We start from the raw sequence: 21325 nt of genomic DNA on the forward strand, positions 1-21325 counted from the left end.
GGACGTGAGTGTGTGTCTGTCTATGTCATGTTCTATTTTCCAAGATTAATGATTCATGATTTGCTTCAGTGCAATGTAGTGTGACCCATCAGCCCATCATAATTCATGTTTCAGCTTGGAAACTATCATGACTTAATGTTTCAACCAAAATACCATTATGGGGCTGGGGGGGGAGGAATGAATTTTACATTGGAAGGAGTGGGGGGCAGGGAATGTCATTTCTTATCAGCAGAGATTTTTAGCCATGGATATAGCGACCCACTTTAGAAGCACTGGTCAGCTGCCATGCATTGCGCCATGCACAAAACAGTTTTGATTACATGACTAACATATTTTTCAAAGTGTGGTAACATTGCTCTTTCCTGTTGTGCTATATTTATTATCATTCTTTTCTCCTAGACTCAGACTGGCTTTTGTGTACGTTATGAGTGATGGGGTGCTGCAGTTATTTTTCTACCTACAGTTTGCATTGTTCAATAGATTTTACTGGGGAACAGTTATGTCACTCCCTTCTACCTGCACAATCCAAGAGCTACTATTAACGACCTAGTAATAACTGGTTTATTGGACAAAGTCACATTTTTTCTGACTGGATAGAATTAGAATTACACAAAACTGCATGTAGGAAGCAGACTATGGGCAAAAAGGACTTAACTAATAGGATGACAGTTTTTATATTTAGCTCTAGAAAACAAGTCTCCTACCCCATTGTTAGCTATCAGATTAGAAATAGCTGTTGGGTGGTGTGTAGGGAGAGGTCAGCAATAGACTGCGTGTGTTCCACATCAGAAGTAGCATCATTTCAAAGCAGCCAAAAATTCATTTTGACTGTTTACTTGAAAGTCTAGGGTCAGTTTAAAGGTTTGCAAAGACAATGTGCTTATAGTATGATGTGTTGTAGGATACTAGAAGTAGAGACAAAAATAGTCTTGTAGATAAAGCACAGGATTTGAAGGCTTTAGGCAAGGTGCATTAGCTGCCGATGCCTCATCCTAGAGATTTTTTAGTATTTGAAGGAGTTTGGGGAGCCCAGAATAGAAAGCACTAAAGGAAATGCAGACCCTTCATGTTCGTAACAAGGTGTACCATGATCATTAGCTGAAGGTAATATTCTTCTCTGTATTCTGAAGTCTTTCAGTCATCTCTTACAATGAATTGTGCTTTTATTTGCCTAATCATGTTTTCTTCACATCCCTGTGCAATTAATTTAGCAAAAGCTGGACTTTTGAATAATAACTGTCACATGTCTCAATAATGATACCTCGTTGTGTACCTTAATTTCTGTCATAGTTCAAAATATGTCAGGTATTTCACTGGTATTTTAATTTCTGAAAACATTAGATGTCAAAGCTCAAAACTTTCTCTAATGCCTTCTGTACAATTGCTAAAGTGTGTGAGCTCAGACATTCCACTGTCTTTGAATATACCCTTTGAATTTGGGGACACAAGGAGAAATTAGGTTCTTTTGATTAAAATGTCAAAACATATTATAGTTTCACTAACGAAATAGTCTATTCACACTTTACCTGAAGTTGAGCTCAGGAACTGCTCTTGAATATTTCATGGAATCAGATTGGGGAGATGATTATTCAAGTGCTGTGGTTTTCTGAAGGCATTTTGTGCCATGGAAATTTCTGTGAATATAATAAATAAACTCAGAGGAAAACCAGGACGCTGACAAAAAGGGAGAAGAAAATAAATTATGAGAATGACATCATTCTCATGGTGGATACATAAAAAAGAGCTTTCTGCAAATGCACCTGGAGAAAAGTAGCACGCAGACGGTAGATGGAAAAAATCATCATTTAGGAGATGAAAGAAAGAAACATTCTGGGTCAGGCGTAATCACTGAAGAGTCCTTTGCATTCTTTTGAGAAATACATTTACTGCAGTCTTCTGGTTAACTTTGGAAAGGCATAGATATATTTTGGTGGATAAATACATTCTGGTTTTAACTCTTTCCGTTTAGGATTGGTTTCCATGATTATTGCCAAGTAGTCACCGTTTTCAAATCCACCTTCATCTGCATTGGATGGGTGGTGAGGGAGAAATTTGCACTTACCCTTTGTTATTTGTAGTTTGCTAGCAGCTGCAGATGTTCGCAAAGCAAAAGCATTATATATAAATCTTAATAGAAAATCAATAGGAAGTGCAGATGACACAAATGCACTTAGGGAGCACAGTAGTTTTCTTTTGAAGGCTCATTTGAGGTCATTGCCCATATCATTTGAGGCATATTGGCTAAAACCAGGACTCTGCTGATGTTTTGCTGGAATATTCAACCAGTCTAGATCCAGCCACATATTATTGTGCTTTAACAGTGGTAAACTAGGAAAAGACATCAGAAGAATGTCAGTTGCTAAGACTTTGGTACCATAAAGTGTTTTGTGCTCCTCAGTGATGTTAATTAGGCTCCATCAGGCACATAAATCTAGGTACGGACAATAGCGTTTAAGCTTGATTCAGCTGAATACAATGAAGATGATAGTGTGTTTTGGAAGAAAGAACTGGTATTGAACATAGTAGGTTTTTTTGCTGGGTTGATTTTCCTGTATGAATAGAGCAATGTTTTTGTTTATTTTATATCTGAAATCCTGGATTTTTGGAGAAATGGATGTTTCAGTGTTTGGGGAGGACTCGTGGTGTAGGCTGAAGTATAGTGTCTGCAATTTTACGATAGTAGAGCTTAGAGCATTGGGTTTATCCTTTGAGCAGCTCAGTAAACATGCAATATCTGAAACTGGGAGTGGTGGATAAACCTACTGGGTTTATGTAATGCAAATTGGGAATTAAAAGTACTTAAATAAATGCATAAATGTAAGAGAGAAACTAAATTAGTAAGTTAGTAAATATTCAGTTCACCGTCCCGGATCGGGACATTGCAGTGAAAACTGATACTGTTGTCTTCTAGTTTTCAGTTCCCTTTTAGCTGTTATAATTCCCTCTGTGTGTGCTTTAGTAATGATGTGTGTCAGGATTTGTTTATTTTGGATCAGTGTGTCTCTGCATTTCATTTGTATCTGGCTGTTTTCTTTCTTTACTTCAACTTGAGCTTGATTTGGCTTTGTACTATTTGCTGACTAGGGAGGGAGGGCGAGCATTATTTAGACTTGAAGTAACAAAAGATAAAAGATAATGCTGATTCTTTTAGCCTCAAAGCCTTTCTAAAAAGTTACTGGAGTGTTTTTTTTGTAGCCAGCACTTCACTGTTGTGACATTCAAAGCAGAGCATAAGAAAACTGCCAGAAGATTTTAAAGAATCCATTAATACATGGAGTCAGGAGGTTTCCATTTAGAAAAGCTACATTATTCAGAGTGAAAAACTAATTAATTAGAACGCCCCTAGGAAACTGAATCTGCTTACATATATTAGTGAGAAAGTTAATTAATCACTGCAGAATGAGATCTGCGTCAAGACATATGTATAAGTGCTAGAAAATGGTTCCCTGGGCCACAGTGTGGATTTTTTTTGCCTTTCTGGTTTTTTTAAGACTATTTCCTTGATGGTATTTTAGTGTTTACATCTCCTTATTTCTGTTACACTTTATAGTACAACTTCCACCTCTGTCTTTCATTGACAAAGTGTACATCCAGTCCTGAGAAGCAAAAAAATAGAGAGGTAGCACTGATGAATAATGCATGCAGGTAAAACAGTTACACATTTGCTGCTTATTTCACAGGTTTATTGGTCATTCAGATTGATCCTTTTCTAGTGGAGTAAAAGGGTGGAAAAAGAGATCCCAAAGACCCTTTTCTTATACATATTCCCCAAATTCCTATGTATGATTTAAAAGCCATTCCAACAACAACAAAGCAATGGTGATTTTAAAATTGCTCCAAGCTAGTGTTACTGCCAGCTATAAAAGCCACCAGCTGATTTTAATTAGCTTTTACCTTTCCTCTTTTCTTAGCAATGGGATATCCATACCTTGAGTGTATTGCTTCATAGTTATTCGTGACAGTTAAACATTTCCTTTTACAAAAGGACTAATATGCAGGAAAGCACTGATTGATATCACGAAACTAAATAAGAATATTTAAGACCATTTATATTAATGGTTTACGACATTAAACTCACTATGACAAGATTACAGCCTTTCATAAAAGAGAGTTAAGCTTTTTTATGCGGGTGTTGAACTGAATAGAGAGAATTTAATGTCAGTCAGAAGGGCTCTACCTTCTTTGAAGTCACATTAAGATTCAAGTCAGTGGACAGATTCTCACTGCCTTGGACTGTATTCAGATCTGTCCTGTAGTGCACATCAACACAATGTGAAACCCTCTGTAGGAGAAATGTGTGTTTCTATCACACAACGGACTAAATCAAGTTTAACTGAGTCCTCTGATGATTATTGCAGAATGTCATAGAAACCAGTGGGAAAACTCTGATCTGCTTGGTTTTGCGATCAGAAAATAAAGCTATGTTTGAGATACCAGTTTTATGCTTGGTATGATTAGAGGGTCTTTTATAATTAGAATGCATATCTGAACACTTTCCGGAAACTTACTAATCACAATGTGTTTTTTTGACACAGCTACAGATAGCACAAATGGTGACACTTTGCAAGAAAAATTTGCACAGCCTGTCTCAACTGCCTTAGTTTTCATATTAATAGAAAATAGTGCATCTTGTCACTGGTAGCTAGCGAAGAAGGCATAGATTAGCCTCTGACCTCATTTCTGCTTTTTGATGTAGAAAGAATTAGACTTTCTTGCTTGGTTTTTAAGATCAGTTTCAAGTTCAGATCTTTTCTGCCTTTCTGGGTTAGAAGGTCCCTGGGAACTGACAGAATTGTGACAGCAAAAGCAACAACATTGACACCTAATCACTTGACAGCAGAGGAAGCTCAAATAAATCCAGCTTTGGATTTATTTTTAAATACTTATTTACTCAAATATTCAACACAAGTACTAGAAAACAAGGTTAAGAACCTGGTCTTTCCATTGAACTTGAATAGATCCTATGACACATGTCAGAACCCTGAACAAGTTTTTAAGCAAAAGTATGCTAGCATGCCTTACATTCTTGATCTTGTTACAAGAAAGAATAAGCATTCCCTTAATATTTTTATACCATTTTTAAACATGAGAAACATGGAAAGTAATTCCCAGATTGCATTTCTGCATGGGAGAGCATAAGAGAGCTTAATAAGCTGGGGAAAGAGCTGGAAATGGGGTTAGCTGGAATGAAAGTTCACCCAGTGGAGCAGTGTGATGTTTTATTCTTCTAAGTTTCTATAGCACAGTAGTTTGCTATGACTATAGTGCTAGAAATAATTAAATGTGCAGGTATGTTTTTACAGACCAAGGTAATGTTAGATGCTGGGCACAGAATACTGGGTAGTTGGCTTTACCAGCTTTGGCTGGGGTAGAACTAATTTTCTTCATAGCAGCTGGCATGGGGCAGTGTTTTGGGTTTGCAACCAAAACAGCATTAATTCCATGGGGATGTTTTAGCTATTGCTGAGCAGTGCTTACACAGAGTCAAGGCCTTTCCTGTTCTTCACCCTCCCCACCAGTGAGTAGGTTGGGTGTGCACAAGAAGTTGGGAGTGGACACAGCCAGGACAGCTGACCGCAAAGGGATATCCATATTGTATGACATCATGGGCAGCAATAAAAGCAGGGGAAGAAGGAAGGGAGGGACGTTCGGAGTGAGGGCATTTTGTTTCCCAAGTAACTGTTGCAGGTGGTGGAGCCCTGCTTTCCTGGAGATGGCTGAACACCTGCCTTGAATTTCTCATTTTACTTTGCTTACACGCACGGCTTTTGCTTTACCCATCAAACCAACTTTATCTCAACCAACAACTTTCCACAGTTTTTCCATTCAAATTCTCTCCCCCTTCTCTCTGGAAGGGGAAATGAGCAAGCAGCCATGTGGGGCTTAGCTGCCTACTGGGATTAAGCCACATTAAATGTCGGTTTAAAAGATTTTACTGTCTGCTCTGACAGGGGGTTGAGACTGCGTTCAGGGAAAGATGATTGAAGGTGATTTCTTCATGAATCAGTCAGGGGACTGTAGCATTTCAGATGAAAGAGTGACCTATTAGAAACATTAACTGTGTCCGCCTTGATTATTGTACCCTTCTGCATGTAACATGTCCTTGCTTCCTTCTTTCCTTTGGATTATGTGGACCAGAACTCACTCTGTTCCACCCTGCTTTTTTCACCAGGCAATTTAATAATGTGGAAAACCAGCATTGCCAGGTTCAGTGTCAGTGTTACAGCACAATATAAAGCTGTCCTGCTTCATCTCCTGCACTTCTTTCACCAGCTTTCACTCTCAGATACATTTGATCTACTGCTTATCCTCCAACTGCTCCTCAAATGACCTCTTGTTAGAACTATTTAATACTAATGTGTCTTCCTGTGTCATGTAAACTTTTTTTAAAACTAGAATTTTAATGAACAGAACAACACAGCTGTATGATAAAGCTTTCATTAGAGGATTCCTTAATAGAACCCACTTCCAGTCCTTGATTGCATAATCAACAGCTAATGAAATTGTCTTGGTAACAAGAGCTACGGTGTATTACATCCTCTCCCGAGACTAAGTGGAAAGACAATTGTACGAGCCTGAGAGGACTATTGATTATTCACAGTTTGAATTTGATTGCCCTTACGGGGAACTAAACAAGAGATCATCTTCAGCTCTGCTAAATGGATTTTCTTTCCACCGAAAGTTATTGGTTCACTTTCATACAAGGCGTTCGGGGGGCAATAAACACACGGAGCGTAATCTTATTACAGATTTCCTGAGCCTGCGAGTTTGAAAGCACCGATCACTGTAAAACAAATCACAGCTGCTTACTTCAGGTCCTCTGTGATGTTTAAAGTAGGTGGGAGCTCTGATGGGACACCCAACCCATTCCATGTTGCTTGCCTTGTTGCAGGAGGGAATCCCAAAGGGAAGTTTGCTCTGGGACTGGTTCAGAATGAGTGGAAGGTTTATGTTAAGAGGCCCCTAGATCGGGAAGAGCAAGATGTTTATTACTTGAACATCACCGCCACGGATGGCCTCTTTGTAACCCAAGCTGCTGTGGAAGTGACCGTCACTGACGTTAATGATAACAGTCCAGTTTGTGAACAGGTGAGTTGGCAATACTCATGGCAGCCAACTACTGCATTGAAAGTGATAGTTTCCCTATTGGTGTCCCTGCTGTTTACAGGTATTCACAGGTGGTGCCCATTTTCATCCTTAAGGTCTTAACTGAAGAATCCAGAGTGAGTTGCAAGATAAAGCAGTCCTGTAAAGCCAAGACTGAAATATAATGGTCTAATAAAGCCAACAAAAGAGTCTTGTCTGCAGTGGCCTTAGCTGGCTTTAGGAAAATATGAAGCATTGAGAAGTGGCACTGGATAGCCACTCTTCCCTTGCAGAAGAGATGTGCTTTCCCTTCACAACCAGTGTGGAAATGTCTGCAATCTAGTTTAAGTCCAGCCTTCCTAAACCTGGCAGATACCAGAGACCCAGTGGAAAAGCGAGAATATAGTTTGCTCTAATGTTGTCAGTGTGCATGCACTGTGGCCTGACCACAGCTTATTCTGTGATGGGAATTGGTATTACTTCAATAGAAAGGTCTGTGTGAAAGAGTCACTATGAAACCCCTAACAGTACTGCTCACAGTATCTTTTATATATATATGTGTGTGTATATATCCTCATATAATTCCCATCACTACATTGTCACTGATAGACAACTGTCACTTCAAGCACCACTCTGGGGAATCACAGACTGTATCTCCCTAAGACGTTGCTGGGTGAGGTGATAAAAACAGTTCCTTTTGGTAGCGCACTCACTAAAGTTTCCATTTCATGGATGCTGATAAAACAAATGGAAGACAGAAAACAAGACTGCATTTAACACCTAAGACGAGCCCTTTCGGTAGTCATAATTTGGCATTGGCTTTGACACCTCAGAGATTTGAATTTCTAGGAAAGGGTTATGTAAAGAAAAATTGTTTTCTGTGTAGAATTATGAACTATGGAAAGTTTAAATGAAGGTTGTGCGAAGACTATAAAATACTGTTATAGCATGGCTTACATTTATTTCTGTCTCTAGGTTGCATACACAGCACTGTTTCCTGAAGACATTCCATCAAACAAAGTCATTCTTAAAATCAGTGCTAAAGATGCTGACATTGGGTCCAACGGTGAAATTCGCTATTCTCTCTATGGTCCTGGGAACAATAAATTTTTATTAGATCCAGAAAATGGTAAGAACACAATTGAACATTTTTGAATAGTTCGCTTAATCCCTCAAAATCAGTGGGTGCTAGTTTCCTTAACTAGAGTTGTGTTACGCATTGCCGGTTCATGTCCAGCTTTTCATCCACCAGGACTACCAAGACTTTTTTGTTAGGGCTGCTCATCCCACAGCCTGTATTGGTACTAGGGTTTTCCCCAACTCAGGTGCAGGACCTTGCACTTGGCATTGTTGAACTTCATGAGGTTCACATGGACCCACTTCTCGTGCTTGTCTGTGGCCTTTTGGATGGCATTCTGTCCCCCAAGCATGTCAGCTGTACCATTCAGCTTGGTGTCTCCAGATTTGCTCAGGGTGCACTCAATCACACTGTCTGTGTCACTGATGAAATTATTAAAAAGTACTCATCCAGATATGGACCCCTGAGGGACACCACTCATCACTGATCTCTGTGTGGACATGGAACTGTTGACCACTACTCTGATTGTGACCACGCGTCTAATTCCTCATCCACTGAATGGGTCCACAAATCAAATCTGTAGCTCTGCAATTTAGAGACAAGGATGTTTTGAGGGTCTATATAGATGACATCTGTAGCTTTTCCCTTGTCCATTGATGTAGTCACTCCATCATAGAAGGCCACTGGGTTGCTCAAGCAAGATTTGCCCTTGATGAAGCCATGCTGGCTTTCTTGAATCATGTCTCTGCCCTCCATGTGCATGTCCAAGAATCTTTATGGTACAAAAGAGGGGAAGATGCTGACATGGTCCTCCTTCAACTTTAGACTTCACTTCTTCCACTTTGGTCCATATATATAGGTATTTAGACCCTGTAAAAAAAAGACATTCATTGTATACACATATTTCTGGGGAGAAAGGATGTCTGTAATGTATTTGTGGGCACAGTTCTTGCATATTTGGCAGTTGGTCTGGAAAAATATACTGATCTCAACTAAGATCTAGATTTTATGGTTGTTATGAAGCAAAGCTAAATAAAATCATTTTCCTCTGAATAAAAATCCCACCCCTGTTATTCTTGGGAATTTGTTTTCCATAATGATAGACTAAGTCCTTCTCTGTGCAATGCCTCCTCCGCCTGACTAGCAGGAGACAGGACCTGCTATTTCTGTAGTGTTACTGATGAAAAAGGAGGTGTTTGGAGATCTATGCAGTGTGTGGAAGGGGAAGTATTGCCTTCTTCAAGAACAAGAGTTGTATTTAACTGCAAATTACACCTTTTACAAAATTAATCCAAAACTTATCTTCCGACTAGTACTGGCTGTTTGCTGACATGACAAAGTCTGGCAGTTATCTGTACAGTGGAGAATGGATCAGGGTAAAGCTCTCACAGTCTGAATAAGGTGGCTTTTTGTTGCTATTAATGTTTTTTGCAATACCTGTCGCTGTATGAGAATAAGAAGTTTGTTTCAAATGAGATGCTGGAGGTACCTATAGGAATTCAGAGCCAGTTAGATATTGCTTTGTGGGGGGAAGAGGAGGGGTGTTGATGTTATTTTTGAACAGTAGCATTAGAAAACTTCGGAGTTCATTATGGCTGCTGTCACCACATTCAGGATGTTTCTGTGCCTAGGACTCTAGAGTAATCAAAAGACAGTCTTAGAAAAACATGGTGGTGTTCATACGGGTGAAGGTGCAGGCTTTCAAAAGCCACCATTGTTATCCATGCGCTCATACTGGCAGCTCACTTGGGTAAAGAGAGTGAGAAGTGACACTGCTGTGAGATTTTAATCCATTCGTTGGAATAAGCAATGTTATTTTTTTTCTCTTTTTTACTCTTGTGAAATACATATTTTTGAGATACATTATCTAGAATTAGCAATGCTGCTACAGTAGTAATGATGATGCTGCTTTTAATTAATTTTAGGTGAGCTGAAATCCTTGGCCCCTCTCGACCGAGAGAAAATCCCTGCGTACAACTTGGTTGCCCGAGCCACAGATGGTGGTGGCAGGTTTTGCCAATCAGAAATCCATCTTATTTTGGAAGATGTTAATGATAACCCACCAGTGTTTTCGTCTGATCACTACACCGCATGTGTCTATGAGAATACAGCCACTAAAGCTTTGTTAACAAGAGTCCAAGCCACGGATCCTGATGTTGGTAAGTGAGTAACGCTGTGAACAATAATTAATGCTCAGGAAAACTCTGTGGTTGATGGAATTGCAATACAGATCATATTTTTTATTTCTGCCTTTCCTCCTTTTACTACTGCATCCTTCCCACTTTTCTCTCTTGTATTTCTCTAGTATTTCTTTAATTCTAAATGCTTGTGGCTGAGCTTGACATAATGGTATTACAAACAGAAAAGCATCATAGCTGCCACATGTAGTCTTTTATTGTCTTGATGGGCGATAGCTATGATTAGGGATATGTGATAGTTTTGGGGGTAAATTCCAACATTTTTACTCCGGTGGTCTCATCTCTTTTCTTGAGCCATGATTTTGAATACCCATGCATCTGTGCAAATAATACAGTTACGTGCCATAGGTACCTATATCTGATTAATCACAGCTTTTCCAGAGTCTCATATCGCTATCACTCCCATTTGTTCCAGCTGGTTAACTTAGCTTAAAACTATTGTTGTACGCTGTGAATGTACATTATAAATGTTCTGGTTATTTAACTGTGCATTCTTTTAAAGTGTGATAGTTTATTATATGAGGACCTTAGCCTTGAAATCTGGGCCCAATTATAAATATTTAAAGGGGGAGGTAAAACCTACTGAATATCAGATGGGGTTTTTTAGCACATTCACTTCAGTTGGAATAAATAAATCCCTTAGTTTATTTTTTCTTCCTGGGGTTTTGGAGATGTTTTGTAAAAGCTGTGGCCTGAATAACTTCACATAAAATAACTTCACTGAATGAAAAAATATTTAACGTTAAAATCTTTTTTTTTTTTTAAGTACAATGCATGTTGGATGTCTCAGTTGTTACTAAGGCTGATAATGTAAATATACAGGAATCGGTAAAGGAGCAGCAAGCATTCATCAATGTACCTATGAAAAGAGGGATTAAGCGCCTTGGTTGAAAAATCAAATTTAAAATTATGATACTGTCATGCAGTGAAAAGCCAATTAGTGGTAGTAAACTACTGAACAGTGTGAAGACCCAGTGGTGTTGTTTTCCACTGTTGCCTTAATTGTCATTTTCCTCATAGGTGAGATGACATTCAAGGTGAGAGGGGTGATAGAAAGAATTAGAATAAAAAGTTGTCAGTAAAAGTTCTTGATACCAACTCTACATAATGATATGGTTAACAATGGAAAAAATAATAAAAAAAGGATTAAAATAACATGAGCTAATGGCTACATCTTCCTTCTGAAACTAAATAAGTTAAAGGGATGTTTGTGATGAATGGGAAGGAGCTCTGTGCTTCCTTGATGATTAGACCTGAAAATCAAGCAAGACATATATCTTTTGATATATATATATCATATGAAAGTAACTCTGGTCTCTAAAATTGGATTTTATATTCATTGTTGTTCTGTTTGTTAGTCCATACTAAAACCACTGATTCCCTATTGCATATTGAATGAGTTCAGGTAGTGTAATGTTCCCATCAGAGAGAAAAATGTATTATTGATATTCCCAGTGGGCTATGATATTCCTGTAAGGTTTTGTGGAGCGTTATCCTGAAAACATCAGTGGAGCTAGTAATCATCATACAAATCAATTTTTAACATTCATGAGAAATCTTGCAATCAGTCTCAGAATCTTCCCATTCTTCTGCTTTGGACTTTAAAGAGCCATGTACTGTAAGGATAAGAATGTGTATAGAAGACACTGAGATCAAACTTGAGAGAAGTCAGTTTGTTGTCTAAAACTAAACACAATTTAAACATAAAACTGAAAATTTTGCGGTCAGGTGCTGTTGGATAATTAAGACCATTTCTAATTAACAGGAAAATAGTGTTATATCTGCCTTGTGCTTTTGATATCTCTCAAAATTCCTGAACTCATAACATCCTGGGGAATTTCAGGACTGAAACATAAATCGGTGTTTTATATCTTTGCAATTTGGATACATGCTTAGAAACTATCTGTGACAGATGGAGACACTGAAGGGGAGATGTGATTCTTCTTCACAGTATTCAACAGAAGGAAATGGCTTTAACTGTAGTAGCACACAAGATCGTTTTACATAACCTCTTCATATAGTTAGGTATCTCACATTAAGTGATCACATGAAGGACAGAGAATATATGTACGTCCCTGTGTTAAGATATATATTAGTAACTTTAATATAAAACAAATTGAATCATAGAATGTTTTGCGCTGGAAGGGACTTTAAAGCTCATCCAGTTCCAAGCCCCTGCCATGGGCAGGGACACCTTCCACTAGACCAGGTTGCTCCAAGCCCCGTCCAACCTGGCCTTGAGCACTGCCAGGGATGAGGCAGCCACAGCTCCTCTAGGCAACCTGTTTTTTCTCCCACCCTGCTTAGAATTCTTAATATTTCCAGAAGGTAGTATTTCCTGCTAGTTCATCACTAGGATTGGAAATGTACAAACTAAGAAATATAAGGAAATTGCTGGGTTTACATTTTTTTTAGAGAAGTTCACAGGATTTTCCACCTCCCACTGTCTTCAAATCAAAGTGCCAAATTACTCCATCCTTTTCAAATTAAGGCATGAGAAGAGTTTGAGTGAATGCTGAGTGTAATTATCTGAGCAAACCCATCAGGCAACTGCAACATCAGCCCCTTTCGAAAGAATTAGGGTTGTGCTAGAGCAGCAGCACTGAGAAAACCTACACAGGGCTTTGTGGCTAGCACAACATTAAAAAATTTATGAACTTCAAAATAAACCTGGAGCCCAAAGCTGAGCTGCAGGTGCATGTTCATTTCCAGTGCTGCTCATGGTTTCTGCTTGCACAGTGTTGTGGCCTCGCTCACAGAATACAAGAATAAATGACAGCATAGTCCAAGCTCAGCAGCACTTTAAGTGATGGTTAAGTGCTGACTTATTTCCAGCTTTGCCTTGCGAATGACCTCCATACTCAGGCCCGATTCCATGATGATTGATGGTTTAGTCTACAAAAGGCAGGAGCATTCACTGCACTAAATATGAACAGTGCGTCACCTGTCCTTCTGCAGTCCTCTTCATCACCACTGGGGCACTGGCAGTTCTACGCTATCCACATTTGCTGTCAGTTTAGTGATTTCACTGACTTATTGATTTTTTCTGGGTTTATGATGAATATAGAGTTCTAATTATGCTCAAAGAAGGGACGACCTTGTCAGCCAGCTCTCTCTTGCCTGCCACTGAGAGACTGCCTTCCAGCCTCTGCATTATCCTATAGTTAAAGCCATGACTGGTACCTACACTTGCAGGTCCTTTCCCCACTTTCTGTGCAACCAACCAATATAGATTGACTAGGTTGTCTTGGAGCCAGCACCTTGTATTACATGCAGCCAATGTGCAGGAAAACACAGGCATGTAAGAAGACACATACTGGTAGGAGTGGCCATTATTTGGTTGCAAAGAGTTCCCTATTGTACGCAGACCTCCCTCCTCTGTCCCCAGCTATCCCTCATTGCCTCGCCACTTCTTCAGCCCTGGGCTCATAGAAGTACATTGTAGAGGAGGTGTGGTGATGTGCAGCCTGCAAGGAGCCAGCTGGTGCACAGGATATGTCTGGCAAGCCAGATCTAGGAGTTTCTCAGAGACTGATCTGATTCTTCCTTGAATAGCAGCACACCCCAAATAGCAAAAGCCTGCACCCGCTCCCTTGCCCAGCCAGGACATCCTCTTTTGCCACCTGCCCTGTTCTTTGACATAGTTTTGTCCATGCCTTGTATCTGTTACAGTTCACAGTCCGCTTCCTGACAGGAATGATGTGTTCCCCTACCACATTTCTGCAGACTGTACAAATAGCAAATGAGTCAGGAAGAGCCCTTGCTGTGGGCTGAAGGTGAGGACCACAGTGCTGTGTGTGGTGACAAGGCAGAAGTGATGCAGTTTGGATGGCCTCGCTAGAAACATGTTTCCTGGGCTTGTGGATACAGAGGTGTGATGCTGCAGCGTTCACACGGTCACAGAATGGTTAAGACTGGACAGGACCCCTGGAAGGTCATCTTGTCCAACAACCCTGCTCAAGCAGGGCCACCTACAGCATGCTGTCTAGGACTGTGTTCAGATGGCTTTTGGGTATATTCCCTGAGTGCTGTGCAGTGTGGGCACCACAGGGGCCCTCTGAATAACCAGAGACCTACGCTGTGGATACAGACAAAAGCATAACATCCTCACCATGACCTGGTGACTGGCAGAGCGGTGCAGACAGGCAGAAAACCCACACTTGATGCCCTCTCTGACTGTCAGTTTTTCCCAAGCTGGACATAATTCAGAGAAGAATCACTGTCAGACAAGATTTAGTTTGGGGAAACATTCTACCAACCATATCTCATAACAGTTTTAATAGCACTGATAATGCAACCTAGAAAAAGAAGCAGTGTGCTATTTTGTCAAAGCATTTTGTCACTTTTGTGCAAGGATGCCCAGAACTGCAGCTTCCCAGCTTCTGCTGTAGGCTCTCAGCACAGTGACAACAGTGTGAGAGGTTTATTTGCCAGTTCAAAAAAAAACCTATTTAACTAGTTTGGGGGTGGAGGTATTTGAATGGTGACCCTGCTTTTCTCTTCTTTGCTCTCTGTGTCTGAAGCTTCGGTGCTTAGATGGTGTGAAGGAAAACAATGGGTGTTGAAAGCTTAAGTCAGGGAGCCAGGATAAGACTTGAGACCCTCCTACAGGTAAGTTTATACAGCCAGGTTTTACAGGTCAGTTGTGGTTGAAATTTGGTTGTTTATTAAAGAGTTGCATAGAGTTAAATAGTATTTGGACCTAGATTTATGAGAAGGATTCTGTAATCATCTGATTAGTGCATTTGTGTTTAATGTGGAGAGTTTAAATCAATCAAGCCTCTAATCAGTCTGGTTCTTGGTGTGGGGGGCTAATTACTCACATCTAGCGCAGAGTGGTAGAGACGCAGTGAAAGAGACTCAGGCCTTCTGGAGGAGCTGTTTATCCTTCTCACTAGCAGATATCATCTCCCTAACTCCTCCAGAGAAGGACAAGGTAGCAAACTGTGGCACATCATTGGCCTGGTGAGCATATGGGGAACCTGGCAAATGTGGGGAAGGGTTTCCTTCATCTTCTGATGGAAATTTTTACGTTGGATTTCAAAGACATCTGTGGTAAAACTGATATTTGCCCTGCGAGGTTTGACTTCAGTGATTTTGATCTTTCAATAAAGACTTGGTTTGTCAAAAAATTCCTAAAATCAAACCCTTTTCATGTGCAGGTGCTCAGGAAATAAGAGATGTCTTTTCTAGGGAAGGATGGTAATATAACTTTTTCAAGTTTCAGTCAATCCAGTCTGGATTGTACCTACCTCCAGGAGGGTGGTGAGGCAAGCATATTATATCTTCTTCTTCTTCTTGTCCTCTCCTTGTGTCAGTAGGAAAAATGAAGAAACCATTAAAACTATAAAAATTAAATATCTATCAGAAATAACAGCTGAGGAACACGCGTCATTCTCCAGGGTTTATCACTGTTTGTAGAACGTGGCATCAAAGTGCTGGTAAGCACAGCTCAGAAGAAAATCACTCCATTAGGTTGTTCAGTGGGTCACTGCTTTCAAGAACCTGTGCATTCAAGTAATGAGTACAGACTTCAGTGGTGGGCCAAGTGAGATTGCAGAAGTGTCTGAGAGGAAAGCAAGACAGTCACAACTTGATTAAGGAGCAGTTCTCTGAATTATGTATAATGGCAAGCAACAGAATAATAGAAATGGTGAAGTAGATATTGATTCTGGCATTTGCTGGCAAAACCAATACACAGCAAACCTCCACTTAGCATGTTTATTTATGCTGGGCAGGTCCCTTAAAATGGATTTAGAAACTTCTGAGGCATTCAGGATCTGAAAAAGACAAAAACAGGGATCAAAACACGAATAAAAAGAGTAACAAAGATGATAGCGCAGAAGATTTACTAAAACCCAACAGCTAATAGGCAGATAATATTGGCAATGATGCCAGCACTGGCTAGGTTATTTCTGGATATTGTCTGTGTTCTTCTAAAATAAATATTTGCAAGATACTTTGCATAGGATGGCTCATTCTCTTTAAAACACACATAGAGCTTCCTATATCTTTACACATCTTTGCCTGACTGAGTTTTAAAATAGTCCAGGGGTTAGATTGCTAATGCAGGATATGAACGACCTGAATTATTAATTTCTTTTTTTGCAGAAGACAGGAGTAAGCATTGCTGTGTTGCTCCATAGCCTGGTGGATAAGTCCCCCAGGACTTACTCAATTAAAAGTAATAGTCTATGTCAATGTACCCTTGTACTTCTTCTCCCTGGAAATGTGTCCTTACCATCAGACTTCTGTTCCATACAGAGCGTGAGAGTTCAATGCCCCACTTCGCCCAGTGGGCTGGTTAGTCCTGAGGACTCCTGAGATGCAGGTTCACCCAGTGAGTTGTTCAGGAGAAAACCTAGCTTTTGCCTTCTCAATAAAAGCAGAAGCACTCCTAGGAATGCGGAGAAACAGCACACTGGGCCTCTGAAAAATTGCCAAATAAAATTTTATAGGCTCTGTGAGGTCTTAGATTTACCTGGTGTTAGGAAGTAAACAAACAAGGTGTTTGGGGATTGTGATAGAAAGCTTAGGTTTCTGCCTAAACAAGCCCTGCTTCGTATTGCTTATTTTGCTTCCCATGCCTAGGCACGCAGGAGACCTAATCCTATTAGTCAGTCTATATGACCCCTCTTGTAGGATATGTCAAATGGCCAGATTTTTAAAGCTTCATATAGGTAGTCAGGGGAACTTAGCCACTCAACTTGCATAGAAATAATGAGTATATGTGTATCAAGATAACTAAGATTCTGTGTTCAGCAAGTTCAGCAAGCAGAAGTCATCAACCCAATCTCATTTCCTTCTGCAACATGCAAAGAGGGTGTACAGAAAGAAATACGGGTGGTATGGCTTAGATTTAGTGAGGTTTTTGATATTGTACCACATGTTATTTTTATAAGCAAGCTAGGGAAACATGGTCTGCATGAAACTGTTGTCAGGTAAGTCTGTAATGACTGTTACACTGGAGGGATAAGTTAAGAAAGGTGATGGGTTCAGCATTCCTCTTACTTTCATTCCTGGATGGTTCGGTATGCATAAGATCTGTATAGCTACATGTCAGAAAGCAGAATGGGGCTGCAAGTACCCTGGATAGTGTCAATGTCAAAGTTGTGGGATTTAACAATGGAAAAGTAAGAAAAGTGGTATGGAAAAATAAATCCAAGTCATCAAGATAAATGTGAAATCCTTTGTTTAGCCAAGAATAACCAAGAGCATCCGTGTTGTTTGGGTAACGACTGGCTGGACAGCAGAACTGCAGAGAAGCAGCTGTATTATGGTGAACCACAGCCTGAATGTATGTTTACACTTTCATAGCAGTGTGAAAAGTCAAATATTTGAATGAGATGAGTAAACAGGAGTAATGCTGGAAAACAGAAGTAGCTCTTTCTGTTTACTTGGTGTTGGCAAAACCTGAGCTGAAAGGCTGTGTCAGGTTTTGGGTACAGCACTTCCAGGAAGATGTGAGCTACATGGAGATTTAAAGAAAGATCACAGGTCTGGAAAACATGTGCTACCAGGAAATGCTAAAATGGTTGAGAGGGGGTGCCAGGAAAAGAGAACTGAGATGATAAAGTATAACAGTCTTCAGATGTCAGACAAGTAGCTCTGAGAAAGGAAGTCAGCCTATGTTCTTTTTCTCTCCTTGGCTTTTATTCTTCTTATTCAATCTCAACAAAAAGTTAGAACAAGGTTTCTAGTTGTAAGAAAAGTGAGGCACTGGAGTGTGTTATCCGAAGAGGTTACACAAGTTCACAATCAAAGGATAGGCCTGTGTTTGGGGATAAATTGCATCCATCCTTTCTTTGTGCAGGGATAAGTTAGATGACCTCGCAAGATTCCTGCTGTCGTTATACTCTGACGTTTCTATTCATTGCTTTATTTTTTGAGATTTCCAAGACATTGTTAACAATATGGAGGCAAAGAACTAGACAAGGAGAATTGTACCTCTTGGATTATGTTGGCTGAATAAGCCCTGTATTTAAACTGAATCACTGAAACATACATATATGTGTGTGTGTGTATATTTATATGCATACACGCATACACGCATTTATTTTTATATATCTACTTGTGTGTTCATTCAATTGATTCAGGATACATTACCAATGTTTTCAGGTGCAGTGTGTAAACCTAGATCAGGTGTACCCAAAGTGGCCTTTCTCACTGCAGAAAAATAATCTTCTGCCTGATCAGCATAAGGAAGTGAATCACTCAGGGGCACTGATGGAAACAAGTATTCAAGTCCAGTCATGTAAACCAGTACCCTGTGCTATGTTAATATCTGCTAGAAGAGTGAGGGAGGGTGAGCCAACTATCCAGGTCTCATCTTCCCACTAAAAAAGACAACACCTGACTCAGCTGAAATGGAAAGCAGGAAGTGATCACACCACTAAAAGCTTACACCTGCCATTTCTGTCTAGCATTTCCCTTCAGTAAGGGGTTGGTTATCTTCATCTCTGTCCTCTGTGCCCCTGCTTTCATCCCATGGTACCATGGAGCAGTGGTGTGAGTGACAGTCTTTGGGGTTAAGGCTGTAGTGTCCCAGCAGAAAAGGGGGCACAGCAGTGAAAGCCTGTTTTGGTAGCAGTGTTATGGATTGAACTTGGCCAGCTATTCTGCTTAAGCTGTAAAAATCACTTGAAATATCTTTCCCTATTGGGCTATATATTCTTCTACAGTTCAGCAAGGTACTTCTGGCAAGAATTTTTTGTTTCATTTCAAGATGATGGAGTATTATAAAATCTGGTTTCGTATTCGTCTTTCGTCTTGTTTTCTGTTAATGAAGTTGTGAATAAAGCCTGTTAATGAAGCCTTTTAACTCCCAGTAATTGGTGTGGTTAACATTTGGGTAATCAGGAAGTGCCATAGGCACACGCTAGTGTCAGGAGTCTTACCATGAAAGACAGAGGCAAGAGGAAGCGCAGTAATCAGATACCAGGCTTGCAAATCACTGCTAAATTGATAAATAGCTTTTTTTTTTCAGCAATCTCTCTGGACAGCTTTCTAGTTTATTTCTTGGTTGTTTATTTTTAATGCTTGCCATTATTTTTCTTTCTGTAGGTTTTCAAAATGAAAATGAGCAGATGACAAAGTTAAGTATTATTTTCCAGATAAACACAGATGAGTGGGCTACCTATATTTGGGGAAACACATTAAATCATAGAATTACAGAATGGTTTGGGTTGGAAGGGGCTTTAAGGCTCATCCAGTTCCAACCCCATGCCACAGGCAGGGACATCTTCCACTGGACCAGGTTGCTCCAAGCCTCATCCAACCTGGCCTTGAACACTGCCAGGGATGGAGCAGCCACAGCTTCTCTGGGCAACCTACCCCAGCACCTCACCACCATCACAGGGAAGAATTTCTTCCTAATATCCAATCTAAATCTACCCTCTAGTAAATCATTAGTTAAGGAAGGCAGATAAAAAGAGAAAGGAGAGACACACTATGTATGGTCTTTGGTACATGTAAATTGCTGTTTGTGTGTGATGCAGGCAGCGTTTAGTGACCTCAGCCTTTTAACTGGTGTCAGTTTGGATCAAACTGTGTTATAACTCCACTGTTTTCAGTCGACTTCATTTCAAATACTGTGTTTAGTTTTGGGCCCTTCAAGAAGGACATTGAAATGCTGGAGTGGGTCCAGAGAAGGGCAACGAAGCTGGTGAAGGGTCTGGAGCACAAGTGTGATGAGTAACGGCTGAGGGAACTGGGGTTGTTCAGCCTGAAGAAAAAGAGCGGGGACCTTATCACTCTCTACAACTACCTGAAAGGAGAATGGAGAGAAGTGGGTGTTGGTCTCTTCTCCATGTAACAAGTGATAGGACAAGAGGAAATGGCCTCAGGCTGCACCAGGGGAGGTATAGATTGGGTATTAGTTAACCTTTCTTCACTGTAAGGGTTGTGGAGCATTGGAGCAGTCTGCCCACAGAAGTGGTGGAATCACCATTCCAGGGGGTATTTAAAAGACATGTACAGGTGGCACTTTCGGACATTGTTTAGTGGTGGACTTGGCAGTCCTAGGTTGATAGTTGGACTTGATAATCTTAAAGCTCCTTTCCAACCTGAGTGATTCTGTGAGTTAGAGAAATTTCATATTCCAGAATTATAAAGAGAAGTTATTTTATTTCCCTAGTGCTATTTAAAGAAGCAATGGCATAGAATATGTCAGTGTGTGACATTCAGTGCATGCCGCTTTGTTTTATTACAGAAGAAAACAAGAAAAACCCCTGTTTGAAGGCTGGCATTTGAGGTACTACACGGCTGTATGTTGTACAAGCTCTTCACACCAGAGATTTGGCAAAGGGCAATATTCTATCATATGCTAATACAAGTCCAAATAGAAAATGTGCTTGCTTATTCCTTTATTTAAAAAAAATGTACTGCAATCCTCTTATAGTGATAGTAATTCCTGCAAAGCTTTCCGTGTTCAAATAGCTTATGTTTGTGATTGGCACCTTAGAAATCTGAGGAGTTTAAGTGGATAAGTGAATAGATACAACGCAGTTTGCAAACATTAATCCCCGAACAGCTGTGGGCAAGCAATGTGGGAGGATTGCTCTCTTTGCCAGGGCAGGAACCATGGTGTTGAAGCAGTTGTTTCCTTTCAACAGAAATCCTCTCCTTTTTAACCACAGCAGAATCTACCATTGCCTCCAGGGATGCCATTGGCACACACTGGTGGACACTTCTCTCTCATCGTATGGTAGCCCCTGGACTAAAGCATTTTGGATTTCTGTCGAAATAACTTCCTACTTCAACTTTGCCCCATGCCCATTTTGTCTTCAGCCTCAGGTCAGGAAGCTGAGTGGAAACAGCTATTGATATAACAACACTTTCTTCAAAGTGCTGGTTTTGCCACACCTTTTCAGTGGTTTAATTTCCCTCCCAGCAAGCAAACATTAAATTCCAGCCTGTGGGAGAAGTTTAGCAGGCAGCTGAGATCTGCTTCTGTATTTCTCCT

The 21325-nt window shown here is 40.2% G+C and overlaps 1 protein-coding gene across 9 annotated transcripts in view; it reads left to right on the top strand.

The window, feature by feature from the left end:
* The window catches only part of FAT3 (FAT atypical cadherin 3), a 407707-nt gene that overhangs the window by 331016 nt on the left and 55366 nt on the right, over positions 1–21325 (top strand). For all 9 annotated transcript variants that reach the window (XM_057422587.1, XM_057422594.1, XM_057422585.1 and 6 more), the window contains 3 exons: positions 6893–7089; positions 8062–8215; positions 10090–10323. In XM_057422587.1, coding sequence (XP_057278570.1) covers positions 6893–7089; positions 8062–8215; positions 10090–10323 — 585 coding nt within the window. The remainder of the gene's footprint in view (positions 1–6892; positions 7090–8061; positions 8216–10089; positions 10324–21325) is intronic.

The sequence above is a fragment of the Pezoporus wallicus genome, unplaced genomic scaffold, assembly GCF_028554395.1.
Source record: "Pezoporus wallicus isolate ANWC-B61680 ecotype Strahan unplaced genomic scaffold, APGP_CSIRO_Pwel_v1 contig_8388, whole genome shotgun sequence".
NCBI lineage: Eukaryota > Metazoa > Chordata > Aves > Psittaciformes > Psittacidae > Pezoporus > Pezoporus wallicus.